The sequence below is a fragment of the Lolium rigidum genome, chromosome 2 (assembly GCF_022539505.1).
Source record: "Lolium rigidum isolate FL_2022 chromosome 2, APGP_CSIRO_Lrig_0.1, whole genome shotgun sequence".
NCBI classification, from domain to species: domain Eukaryota; kingdom Viridiplantae; phylum Streptophyta; class Magnoliopsida; order Poales; family Poaceae; genus Lolium; species Lolium rigidum.
The window spans coordinates 14,617,946-14,631,479 of record NC_061509.1 but is presented as its reverse complement, the minus strand read 5'-3'; the positions used below and the strand labels follow the sequence as shown (position 1 = coordinate 14,631,479).

The 13,534-nt window shown below is 44.0% G+C and overlaps 1 protein-coding gene across 1 annotated transcript; it reads right to left on the bottom strand.

Annotated features, from left to right (window-relative positions):
- Positions 1-1,210: 1,210 nt before the first annotated feature.
- LOC124685993 (F-box/FBD/LRR-repeat protein At1g13570-like) lies at positions 1,211-3,414 on the bottom strand. The gene is made up of 3 exons (XM_047220009.1): positions 2,233-3,414; positions 2,004-2,147; positions 1,211-1,785 (listed from the first exon to the last, which is right to left on the bottom strand). Exons 1-3 carry the CDS (start codon positions 3,313-3,315, stop codon positions 1,342-1,344), a joined length of 1,671 nt encoding a protein of 556 aa, XP_047075965.1. The 5' UTR covers positions 3,316-3,414; the 3' UTR covers positions 1,211-1,341.
- Positions 3,415-13,534: the final 10,120 nt, after the last annotated feature.

Here is a 13,534-nt window from a genome sequence, read left to right as displayed (position 1 = left end):
AAGAAATCGGAGGGCAGTGATGTGCTGGGGCCGTGGATGTGGACGGCTGGGTTTTGGCCACGCTTGGTTCTAGCCAAATTGAACTGTTCAGAATTCAGGCAATCTTAGAAGAAAGTTCAAAATTTAAACCAATTCAGGCAATCTTAGAAGACAGTTCAAAACGAGCAAATGGTCACCCATGTTAAAATTTTAAAAAAAAATCCAAGTGATTCCGAGCAGTAAAGAACTGAGGTTGTTTCACTGGGAGGCCAAACCGAAGGGACTGAATTCGTTTTTTTTTTTTTTGACAAATCTAACCTCTAGGCAAAACTAATTCCTCATGTAGTCATGTGACCTCCCGACCAAACTATTTCAAAATTTGACCTCTAGATTCGGCGTCGGCAAGAATGGAGCCAGGTGCATGTTGATGCCAAGAATGGTAGGCGCCGAATTGAACTCCACGCCACAACGGAGAAACCAAACTGAGGACAATTGGCGCCAAACCTTTGAACCTTTTTCTGACCCTTTCAGTGCGGTGCTAGTCCATTGTTCCGCACAATGCAATGCTTGAGAGGACTCCTAGCTTGGCGACGGCTCGTACAAGGAAAATCTTATCTTACTTGTGCAAATAGATTTGGATTGCTCGTTTTCTATCACGCGAAGAGGCATACAGGATACAACAGCTACAGAAAAATTGCTCAAATTGTTTTGCTTGGGTGAATAGGTCTGAAATGCTTGGGTGAATAGGTTTTGATTGCTCGTTCTCTATCATGCGAAGAGGCATACAGTACATACACGATACAGTGACAGAACAATTGCTCACATCAAAATTGTGTTTGTACTTTGTCACACAACTGAACAGTAACTGTCATATAGCATTACAAAGCTTAGACAAAGAGGCAATATAGGATACAGTGACAGGAAAATTGCCAACACCAAATTGTGTTTGTACTTTGTCGTGCAACTGAACAATATTACCCACACAAGGGTCACCTTCATACAAGATTCTTCATCCAAACTTAGACAACGAATGATCGGTACAACATGTAACAAACATTGCATTCCAGGAACTAGGATAAGTTATCAACTAGCAGGAAAAGAACAAAGTGCATCAGGATATCAATGGAGATAGGTTGTGCATGTAATAAGCACTTCTACAAGTCAAAAGGCCCGGAACAACATGAAGCCAAAGCAAAGGTACATCCAAACCCAGAATCATATTAGTCTCACCGAAAAAATTCAAGAGTGCCACGACTGATAAAACTAGCTTCCAGACGTTCATGGGCTCGGTCCACCTTCTTAGTTCACCGCAAATTTATGAAGAAGTAACAGGTAACTACCATATCCTCATAAGCACCATCATCAGAGACACAAACTCTCGTCCTCGGTACGACAAGCAATCCAGGTCACCTCGTGCCTCGACGCATAGAAGGGATCCTTCACTGACAAGTCAATGGCGTGCTGAAAGCTCCAGAAGCGGGAGGCGGGGCAAACAGAAATATCACTGCCAGTGCTTCCACCTGATGGCGTGCCACGCTCAAGAATGAAACCTGACGTCGGGCCTACCTCGGCCGGTACCATGTGGCACGCCTCCGCTAAAAAGTCATCAATCTCACTACGAACAATGCACACGGTCTTGAGCATCTTACCCTTCTCCAAAATGTAATTGAGGAACAGCAGCTCTTGGTTAAGGTTCTGGAACCCATGGAGGACCAAGGTCTTGAGGTGACTTCTGAGGCAGTCACAGGAGCCCAGGGACTCCCAGAACCCAGCAGGAACCACGGTATCAGGTGACCCAGGAATGGACTGAAATTGAGCAAAAAAAAACAATTTCAATGTTTAGGGTATCAATCCTAAAATTACGCCAAGCTACAAGTAACAGTGCCTACACTATCAATCTGGAATACATAGCAGTGAGCAACAAATGTTTGAATAAGTTCACATCCATGTGATCATCTTGAAAATTGCAATCGACAAACAATTATTCAGATGAACAAATATCTTATGTCACAAAAACTACGTACCATGACGTGAAGTGTCTCAAGAGAAGGAAAGCATCTGAGCAGAGTGGGCAGCATCTTGACCTCCGTCTGATCTGAAAACCGCACCTTGACAGCAAATATCTTCAAACTTGGCAGCATGGCTCTAGCTCTCACATTCATCCCAGCCTGCCATAACTTATTTGGTTGCTCAATCACGTAATGAATGCTAATTAAGTGTAGAGCACAGAAGTAACAAGACGCAGTTAATTACCTTGATGACAATGCCGCCAATCTGGAGCTCGTGGAGCTGCAGGTCCAAGAACCCGAGGACCTCGAGCCTGGGCGCCTGGACAATCTTGAGGAGCCTCCGTTCGCCAATGCTGTCGAAGAGCAGGCGCTCGAGGCAGGGGGCATCATCGACGAGGATTTCCTCCAAGCTGCATCTCCACTCAACCACGGCGCTGAGGCTGCGGGACCTGACGCGGAGGCGGGAAGCGCAGTTGTAGGACATGGCGAAGGAGAGGACCTTGAGCTTGCGGCAGCGCGCGAGCAGGGCGTCGATGTCGCTGTCGGCGATGATGGTGTGGAAGAGGCCGAGCTCCTGGAGGTTGGGGAGGTTGGGGCGGTGCGCGGCGGTGTCGGGGAAGTGCCAGACGCCGAGGTAGAGGCGGGCGAGGGAGGCGCAGCGGAGGACGCCGTCGGGGAGCGGCATGTTGAGCGGCCAGGGGCGGTTGAAGAGGACGAGGTCCTGGACGTTCTTGGCGGCGAGGCCGGAGACGATGCGCTGCAGCGCGTACTCCTGCGCGTGGAAGGAGGTGCGGGTGACGCGCACGCCGCGGACGGGGCCCGGGTGCGCCGCCACGCAGCGCGTGATGGCGCGCGCGGCGTGGAAGCCCGGGATCTCGCGCGACTCGCCCGGGTACCGGAGGTGCGCGTCGTCGACGAGCAGCGGGGTCGCCGGCCACAGGCCGCGCCAGCGGGACGAGAGGACCATGGTCCGCGCGGATTCCTTGGTGGGGAGCCGGGAGATGACGTTGGCGAGCAGGTCGTTGGTCAGGCGGCTGATGCGGTCCTGGCCGTCGCCCTGCGCCGGCAGAAAGAAGGCGCCGGCGGGGTCGTCGGAGGAGGAGGAGGAGGAGGAGGTGAGGGAAAAGTGCTCGTCTTCGGAGTCGGAGGCGTCGGCGGCGTCGGGCGCGGGGATGAAGGGTGGAGGGAGGAGGGAGATGATGTAGGGGACGATGTAATCGATGCGGTCCTGCGCCGACGGGCCCTCGGACGACATGTTGTTGAAGAACTCCTCGACATCGGCGTAGGTTCGGAGTTCTGCTCGGTCGGCGGCGGCGGCGGCATCCATGGCGGGTGAGGCGGCGGAGGCCGGCGGAGTAGGGTTTTGGGAAGGGGATTGCGACAGGACGAACTTTGCGGTCTTTTTTTTTTTGGAGCTGGAAACGAAATGGGGATCTGTTCCACGGGAACTGGTGGACTGGGGCGGTCGTGCCTAGTGCCCAGTGCCCTAGTGGTAGTGCGCCGTGGACTTTACCTCTCTTTGGGGGTTTTCATTTTTTTTTCTTCGAGCTAGCTAGGCCATCTCCAGCCAAGTTTCCGTTTTGGTTAGTTTTTTTTTTTCGAAACACAAAAACACTCACATATATATACATACACTCACCTCTATAAACGCACGCAAGCACACCCTACCGCTATAAGCGCCTCCAAGAAACAAAGCCCAAGAAACTGATCTGATGGGTTTTGAGATTGATGAAGTGAGCACGCGCGCCTCGCTGTCGACGGGAACGTCGTCTCTCACTGAAGGAAAATTATGTCTCTAATGAGACACCAAAGTATCAAATATGAGATTTTAACTCTAGTGGGTTGAGGGTGCCACTGTCCTCCTAACCATCCAACCACATGTTGATTCTCCTGTTTTGGTTAGTTTAGGTTGGGTAGCGCACATCAAAATGGTTGTCTCGTTTGTCTGTTTGGATAAAAAACGATATGGAGTAACCCAGTAGCCCGACGTATTTTTTGCAATAATATTTATATTGATAGAAAATAAATTACAAAGTGCGGAAAAAGGAAAAAAACTAAAAATTAAAACCCTAGGCTAACTAGGGTTGTTGCCGCCATTGATGCCTACTCGTCTTCATTCTCGAAGACAACGAGCACCGGAGGCGCCCACGGCCGAGGAGGAAAGAACGCTAGGGCAAAGCAAGAGAGCTAGCTCGCTCTCTCTGAGCTGCGGGCATGCCGCTGGATGGGACAAAGTTGAGCTGCGGGACTGCCGTTAGATGGGACAAAGTGACAGGCGAAGAATCACCGGATGACCTGGCTCAATTGCACGGTCAAAGGTTGTCGGCTTAAAAAATGCTCCAATGGCTAGGAACATGCGTTGGCTAGAGGCTAAGTTCGTGCTTAGTCAAGTTATACATCGTTAGATTTGCTTAGTGTTTCATCTAACTGAGAACGAAATCAGTTCTACTAACTCTAGCTCTAAAAACCGACGCAAGTGTAGTACACGTTGAACACTCGTCCGCAAACGTCTAATACCAAGGAAGCGTAGCATGGATGGGAGCGAACAGCTCGGTATCTCACCCAGTTCCGGCGCTCGGAAGCAACTCCACGACCAGCTTTTGCCGATCTTCAGGTCAGACCTGGGAGTTCTTACGGGGAAGACTTGGGTAGGATCAGGTCTTAGATAGGATCTATGAGAACAATTTTTTTGCAAAGATAAAACATGTTTAAAAAATCTGAAAAAAAATCACAACACACATCTATATTATATATGCAACGCTAAAAATTTGCAACTTCAAATTCGACATACATTTGGAGAGACAAAAAAGATAAATCTGAGTGTGAATAGTGTGAAATACTACCCAACCAGATCTGACACTATTCATAATAGAATTTGTCTTTTTTGTTTCTCCAAGTGTAGATCAGATTTTAAGCTGAAATTTTGTGGAGTTGTAGATACAACCTATATGCATGTTGTTTATTATTTTCAGATTTTTTCGCCTGTTTAAAATATGTTTTTTCTAGGTTGATCCTATGATCCTACCTAATGGAGAGATCCTATACAAGTCTCTCCCGAGTTCTTACCGGCAGCAACTCTCTCATTGTACATTTGTACCAGATGGTTTCTTCGACGAGGATGTTGTCATCGTAGAGGGAATTCGGGACGACCGGGGGTGCACTGCACAAATCCTCGATGGTAACTGGTGCGGTACAGTACATACTCCATAGCTATTGCTTTTTGTGGGTTACTTATGTTCAGTGTGTGTAATGCATATTCAGCTGAACGAACCAACTTTAAAATCATTAAAATATAAAAAGTACATTTTTTCTTCCTCTTGGTGGAACTAACACGGGTTGCACTAGAGACAGCACCACACAACACTCATTTCTTCTTGAAATGTGCAGCAACTTAGAGCATCTCCAGTCGCGTCCCCCAAAACGTCCCCCAAAGGGATTTGGGGCGCGCCGGACAAAAAAAGCGTTTCAGTCGCGTCCCCCAAAGCCCTTTTTTGTCCGGCGCGCCCCTATACGGTGTCCGGCGCCCCGAGCCCGTCCCCGTCCCACAGGGGACGCACCGGGCACGCCGGACACAACGAAATGAGAGGCGAGGAGGCGCGGGGCCGACGCGTCAGCGGCACAGTTAATTTTAACCTAACCGTCGCCTACCTCGCGACGGAAGTTATTCGCGCGCAGCGGCATCTTTGCCTTAATGGCGACGGAGGGGCGGGCGAGACGTCTCGTCGGTCGCTGCGCAGCCTCCACACGTCGCCGGCGTTCGCACGCCACCGCCGTACCCGCGCGATCTTCCCGCCTCTTCTCGTCACGTTCCCGCGCTTTCTTCCCGACGCCGGCGTCTATAAAAGGTCTCCCGGCTCATCAACGGTAGCCACCACACCCCGCCGGCAACAAACACAGCCCTCGACGCTCCACAGCCGTCTCCTCCATCACCAGTGGCAATGGCGAACCGCCCCGGCGATGGCCACTTCCCTCCACCGCCGTCTCCTCCACTTCCAGCCCGGCAGCGGCGTGCGGCACTAGAGGAGTGATACGCGTAGATGCACACGTCCGTTGGGAACCACTGATGTCTACGGGTGCTTCTATTCTTGTAGACAGTGTTGGGCCTCCAAGAGCAGAGGTTTGTAGAACAGCAGCAAGTTTCCCTTAAGTGGATTACCCAAGGTTTATCGAACTCGGGGAGGAAGAGGTCAAAGATATCCCTCTCATGCAACCACTGCAACCACAAAGCAAGAAGTCTCTTGTGTCCCCAACACACCTAATAGGTGCACTAGTTCGGCGAAGAGATAGTGAAATACAAGTGGTATGAATGAATATGAGCGGTAGTACGGCGCCGAGAAAATAGCTCGGCGGCGTGCGAGTTGATGGTAGTAATATTGTAGGAAGTAAACAAGCGAGTAGTAACGCAGACGGTAGTAACACGATAAAACGAGTAACAAGCGGTGATAGCGAGTATTTAGGAATAAGGCCTAGGGAATAGACTTTCACTAGTGGACACTCTCAACATTGATCACATGACGAGAATAGATAAATGCATACTCTACACTTTTGTTGGATGATGAACACATTGCGTAGGATTACACGAACCCTCAATGCCGGAGTTAACAAGCTCCACAATTAATGTTAATATTTTAGTAACCTTATAGTGTAAGATAGATCAAAAGACTAAACCAAGTACTAACATAGCATGCACACTGTCACCTTCACGCCAGTTAGGAGGAATAGATCACATCAATACCATCATAGCAATAGTTAACTTCATAATCTACAAGAGATCATAATCATAGCCTACGCCAAGTACTCACACGGTGCACACACTGTCACCTTTACACACGTGGAGGAGGAATAGAGTACTTTAATAACATCACTAGAGTAGCACATAGATGAATAGTGATACAAAACTCATATGAATCTCAATCATGTAAGGCAGCTCATGAGATTATTGTATTGAAGTACATAGGAGAGAGATGAACCACATAGCTACCGGTACAGCCCCGAGCCTCAATGGAGAACTACTCCTCCTCATGGGAGCAGCGGCGGTGATGAAGATGGCGGTGGAGATGGCAGCGGTGTCGATGGAGAAGCCTTCCGGGGGCACTTCCCCGTCCGGCAGGGTGCCGGAACAGAGACTCCTGTCCCCCAGATCTTGGCTTCGCGATGGCGGCGGCTCTGGAAGGTTTTCTCGGGTCTCGTCTTTTCCCCCGGTGTTTTTAGGTCAGGGACGATTAAATAGGCGAAGAGATGGAGTCGGAGGGGCCACGGGGTGCCCACACCACAGGGGGGCACGCCCCCCCCCCTGGGCCGCGCCGGGGTGTGGTGTGGGGCCCCCCTGGCTCCCCTCTCGTCCTTCTCCGGTGCTCTGGAAGCTTCCGGGAATTATAAGGTCCTCGGTCTTTATTTCGTCCGATTCCGAAAATATTTCTTTACTAGGATTTACGAAACCAAAAACAGCGAGAAACAGCAACGGCCTTTCGGCATCTCGTCAATAGGTTAGTTCGGAAAACGCATAATAATGACATATAATGTGTATAAAACATGTAGGTATCATCAATAAAGTAGCATGGAACATAAGAAATTATAGATACGTTTGGGACGTATCAAGCATCCCTAAGCTTAGTTCCTACTCGCCCTCGAGTAGGTAAGCGATAACAATGATAATTTCTTAAGTGACATGCCATCATAACCTTGATCATACTATTGTAAAGCACATGAGATGAATGCGAGAGATTAGAAGCAATGATGAAGATAATGAGTAAACAAATGAATCATATAACAAAGACTTTTCATGAATAATACTTTCAAGACAAGCATCAATAAGTCTTGCATAAGAGTTAACTCATAAGCAATAAACTCTTAGTAGAAAGCTTTGAAACAACACAAAGGAAGATATAAGTTTCAGCGGTTGCTTTCAACTTTAACATGTATATCTCATGGATAATTGTCAACACAAAGTAATATAACAAGTGCAATAAGTAAACATGTAAGAATCAATGCACACAATTTACACAAGTGTTTGCTTCTAAGATAGAAAGGATAGGTAAACTGACTCAACAATAAAGTAAAAGAATGGTCCTTCAAAGAGGAAAGCATCGATTACTATATTTGTGCTAGAGCTTTGATTTTGAAAACATATAGAGAGCATAAAAGTAAAGTTTTGAGAGGTGTTTGTTGTTGTCAACGAATGGTAGCGGGTACTCTAACCCCCTTGCCAGACAAACCTTCAAAGAGCGGCTCCCATTTTATTTTTGGGTGGCACTCCTTCCAACCTTTCTTTCACAAACCATGGCTAACCGAATCCTCGGGTGCCTGCCAACAATCTCATACCATGAAGGAGTGCCTTTTTATTTTAGTTTTATTATGATGACACTCCTCCCCACCTTTTCTTTCTCAAGCCATGGCTAACCGAATCCCTCGGGTGCCGTCCAACAATCACATACCATGGAGGAGTGTCTATTTTTCTTAATTAATTTGGGACTGAGAATCCCATTGCCAGCTCTTTTTGCAAAATTATTGGATAAGCGGATGAAGCCACTAGTCCATTGGTGAAAGTTGCCCAACAAGATTGAAAGATAAACACCACATACTTCATCATGAGCTATAAAACATTGACACAAATAAGAGGTAATAACTTTTGAATTTGTTTAAAGGTAGCACTCAAGCAATTTACTTTGGAATGGCGGAGAAATACCATGTAGTAGGTAGGTATGGTGGACACAAATGGCATGAATATTGGCTCAAGTATTTGGATGCATGAGAAGTATTCCCCCTCGATACAAGATTTAGGCTAGCAAGGTTATTTGAAGCAAACTCAAGTATAAAATGGTGCAGCAAGACTCACATATAAACATATTGTAAGTATTATAAGACTTTACATCGTCTCCTTGTTGTTCAAACACCTCAACCAGAAAATATCTAGACTTAGAGAGACCAATCATGCAAACCAAATTTTAACAAGCTCTATGTAATTATTCATTAATGGGTACTAGGTACATGATGCAAGAGCTTAAACAAGATCTACATGAGCACAACAATTGCCAAGTATCACATTATTCAAGACATTACACCAATTACTACATGTAGCATTTCCCGTTTCCAATCATATAACAATTAACGAAGCGAGTTTCAACCTTCGCCATGAAAATTAAAAGCTAAGAACACATGTGTTCATACGAACCAGCGGAGCGTGTCTCTCTCCCAAACAATCATTTATTCAAACAAAAACAAAAACAAAAACATACAGACGCTCCAAGTAAAGTACATAAGATGTGACCGAATAAAAATATAGTTTCAAGAGAAGGAACCCGATACTTTGTCGATGAAGAAGGGGATGCCTTGGGCATCCCCAAGCTTAGATGCTTGGGTCTTCTTGAAATATGCAGGGATGAACCACCGGGGCATCCCCAAGCTTAGACTTTTCATTCTTCTTGATCGTAGTATATCATCCTCTTCTCTTGACCCTTGAAAACTTCCTTCACACCAAACTTCAAGCAAACTCATTAGAGGGTTAGTGCACAATTAATAATTCACATGTTCAGAGGTGACACAAACATTCTTTACACTTCTGGACATTGGATAAAGCTACTGGACATTAATGGATCAAAGAAATGAATCCAACATAGCAAAAGAGGCAATGCGAAATAAAAGGCAGAATCTGTCAAAAACAGAACAGTCCGTAAAGACGAATTTAAATATGGCACCAGACTTGCTCAAATGGAAAAACTCAAAACTAATGAAAGTTGCGTACATATCTGAGGATCACGCTCGTAAATTGGCAGATTTTTTTGAATTTTCTACAGAGAACTGTGCCCAGATTCGTGACAGACAGCAATGTTGTTTCTGCGCAGCGATCCCAAATATAACATCAACTTTGACATAGAAACTTTACTTGGCACAAAAACATGATAAGGAGAGGTTGCTACAGTAGTAAACAACTTCCAAGACTCAACAAAACAAAAATTTCTGTAGTAAAATAAACACATGGGTTATCTCCCAAGAAGTTCTTTCTTTATAGCCATTAAGATGGGCTCAGCAGTTTTAATGATGCATCCGCAAGAAATAGTATTTGAAGCAAAAGAGAGCTTCAAGAGGCAATTCAAAACACATTTAAGCCTAACATGCTTCCTATGCAGAAGAATCTTATACACAAATGAATTCATGAAGAGCAAAGTGACAAGCATAAGAGGATAAAACACGAGTAACTTAAAGATTCTCAACATAAAGAGGGGAAACTTAATATTATTAAGATGCATATAACCATATTTCCCTCTCTCATAATAACTTTCAGTAGCATCATTAATGAAATCCACAATATACCCGTCACTTAAAACATCCTTATCATGGTTCATATGCATAGAAGTATCATTAATTTTGGCATAAGAAGAGTTATTCTCATTAATAGTAATTGGAGCAAGATTATTATCAAGAATTTGAACATGGTAAACAAGTTGCATACTAAGGGAATGGTTTTTGGCAAGCCCATCATAACTATGACAAGTTTCATAAGGATAATTGTAACATGTGTCATATACATCTCTATAGCAATTATCTAAACCAGAATATGTAATATCATCATTTTCACTAAAAGTAGAGGTCTCAAATACAGGATCTTCAAGAACAACATCCCCAAGCTTAGAGCTTTCAATATCATCGTTTAAGGGGACATGAATAATGCTATCATCATTACTTTCATAATCAGTACCAAAGAGATTTTCAATATCAAAGGCAGTGTGCTCATCCAAATCATGATCACTAATATGGGTAAAGGGTATAGGAAGATCATCGTACTCAGATTCATTATCATAATAATCATTAGGCGCAACATACTTACAGTTACCTATTGTTACCTCATACACGCGGGGATATGCCATTGCCTCTTTCTCTTTATTCTCTTTCTTCTTCTTCTTCTTCTTCTTCTTCGTTCCCTTCTTCTTCTTCTTTTCCTTCTCCTCGTTCCCTTCTTTAGGAGGAAGAGGCTTGAAGGGTGGCTTGTCCGCATAACCTGATTTTCTTTTAGAAACAATAGAAGAAACTTGGGAGGATCCCTCCTTTTCATTAATTAGTTGAAAACACAGCGGTCCTATCATATTTTGGCAAGGTGTCATCTTCTAAAATATTCTGTATGTAAGTATTTGTATGGCAATTATTAATGCAATAAGAAAGACACCCACGCAAGACATCATCAATATCAAGATCGTTAATATTTAACAAAGAAATTTTTCTTGATAACTCTTCACACTTCAAAAATAGGGTAAGTTCATCATGCTGATTAGGAATAATTTCATCATCACAATACAAATTTGCAGCACTCATGGGGTTCGAATTGTCATTGGAGGAGCATTGAAAATTAAAATGACCAACTCTATGGCAAAGTTCACAAATAAAAGGATAGAGGGCACACACTTTTTCTCCAAGATCATCTAGAGCTCTAGACCACTTTCTAGTTTTTTCATTTCTGTGATGGATACAATATTCATCTTCTATTTGATTAATTCCACAAGGTCTATGTATTCCACAAAAATTAACATGCTTATAGGAAATAACATTCTTAGGAGTTTGAGCACGCTTATTGCAATCATTAACAACAATTTCATTCTTCATGCAAGCGTCTTTAAAAGGTTCATGATACTTATCAAAATTCTTCCTAGGCAATTCAATGTGAGAAGCAAAAGCTTTATAAAGATTTGCAGCAACTTGAGAGTCAAGACCATAAGTAGCACTCATATTTCGAAATTTACCACTATCCATGAAAGTTTCAATGCATTCATAATCATAATTTATACCTGACTCTTTACCTTTGTCGTTCTCCCAATCTTCGGCGTTCTCCTTAATCCGATCAAGAAGGTCCCTTTTAAACTCTTCTTTATTGCTCGTGAATGATCCAGGAACAAGTAGTATCCAGCAAGGTCTTATCTTGAAAAGAAAGTCTTGCATAGAAATTATCAATGATGGTATTACACTGGAAGCTCATGATTGGGGCATTTGAGCATTAAAGTCTTCAATCTCTCCCATGCTTGGGCAATACTCTCTCCATCATGAGGCCAAAAATTATATATATGGTTTCGATCTTTGTGAATTTCACTTGGAGGATAGAACTTGGAATAAAATAGAGGCACAATATCCTTCCAATCAAGAGAGCGCCCGTCCTTCAATAGTTTATACCAATGCGCCGCTTCACCAGATAGCGACATAACAAATAATTTCTTTCTAACTTCATCCATTGAAATACCTGCACACTTGAATAACCCGCATAATTCATGCAAAAACAGTAAATGATTCCTAGGATGGACAGTTCCATCCCCTTCATAGCGGTTATCCATAACACGTTCAATAATTTCCATAGGTATTTTATACGGAGTACTTTCAGCAGGTGGATTTAAAGTATCAGAAGCATCATTAGAGTTATCACATATGGGAGATAAAGCATCATCAGAGCAAAATATTTCTTCTAAAGCGGAGGAGAAAAAAAGATTATTTTTATGTAAACTAGCTTCCCCAAGCTTAGACTTCTTCATAGCATTAGCAGTAATTGCATTCATACTAATAACATTGCTATTATCATGTAAATAAGGTTCCATAGGTTTTTTAATTTTTGTATCAAACAATTCTAAATCAGGAAAAAGATTAAAAAGCTCACTAATTTTTTTGTTGTTTTCCATTATGCCTAACTAGTGAAAATAAAAACAAGAAACAAAAAGATGTAATTGCAGAGTCTAAAGGAAATAGCTTCGAGCACACACACAATGGCGCCAGAAAAGTGCGTTACACTGGAACCGGAGTATTAGTGCCTTTTACCTTTCCTCCCGGCAACGGCGCCGAGAAAAGTGCTTGATGTCTACGGGTGCTTCTATTCTTGTAGGCAGGTGTTGGGCCTCCAAGAGCGAGAGGTTTGTAGAACGACAGCAAGTTTCCCTTAAGTGGATTACCCAAGGTTTATCGAACTCGGGGAGGAAGAGGTCAAAGATATCCCTCTCATGCAACCCTGCAACCACAAAGCAAGAAGTCTCTTGTGTCCCCAACACACCTAATAGGTGCACTAGTTCGGCGAAGAGATAGTGAAATACAAGTGGTATGAATGAATATGAGCAGTAGTACGGCGCCAGAAAATAGCTCGCTGGCGTGCAGTTGATGGTAGTAATATTGTAGGAAGTAAACAAGCAGTAGTAACGCAGCAGTAGTAACACAGTAAAACAGTAACAAGCAGTGATAGCAGTATTTAGGAACAAGGCCTAGGGAATAGACTTTCACTAGTGGACACTCTCAACATTGATCACATGACAGAATAGATAAATGCATACTCTACACTTTTGTTGGATGATGAACACATTGCGTAGGATTACACGAACCCTCAATGCCGGAGTTAACAAGCTCCACAATTAATGTTCATATTTTAGTAACCTTATAGTGTAAGATAGATCAAAAGACTAAACCAAGTACTAACATAGCATGCACACTCTGTCACCTTCACGCCGGTTAGGAGGAATAGATCACATCAATACCATCATAGCAATAGTTAACTTCATAATCTACAAGAGATCATAATCATAGCCTAC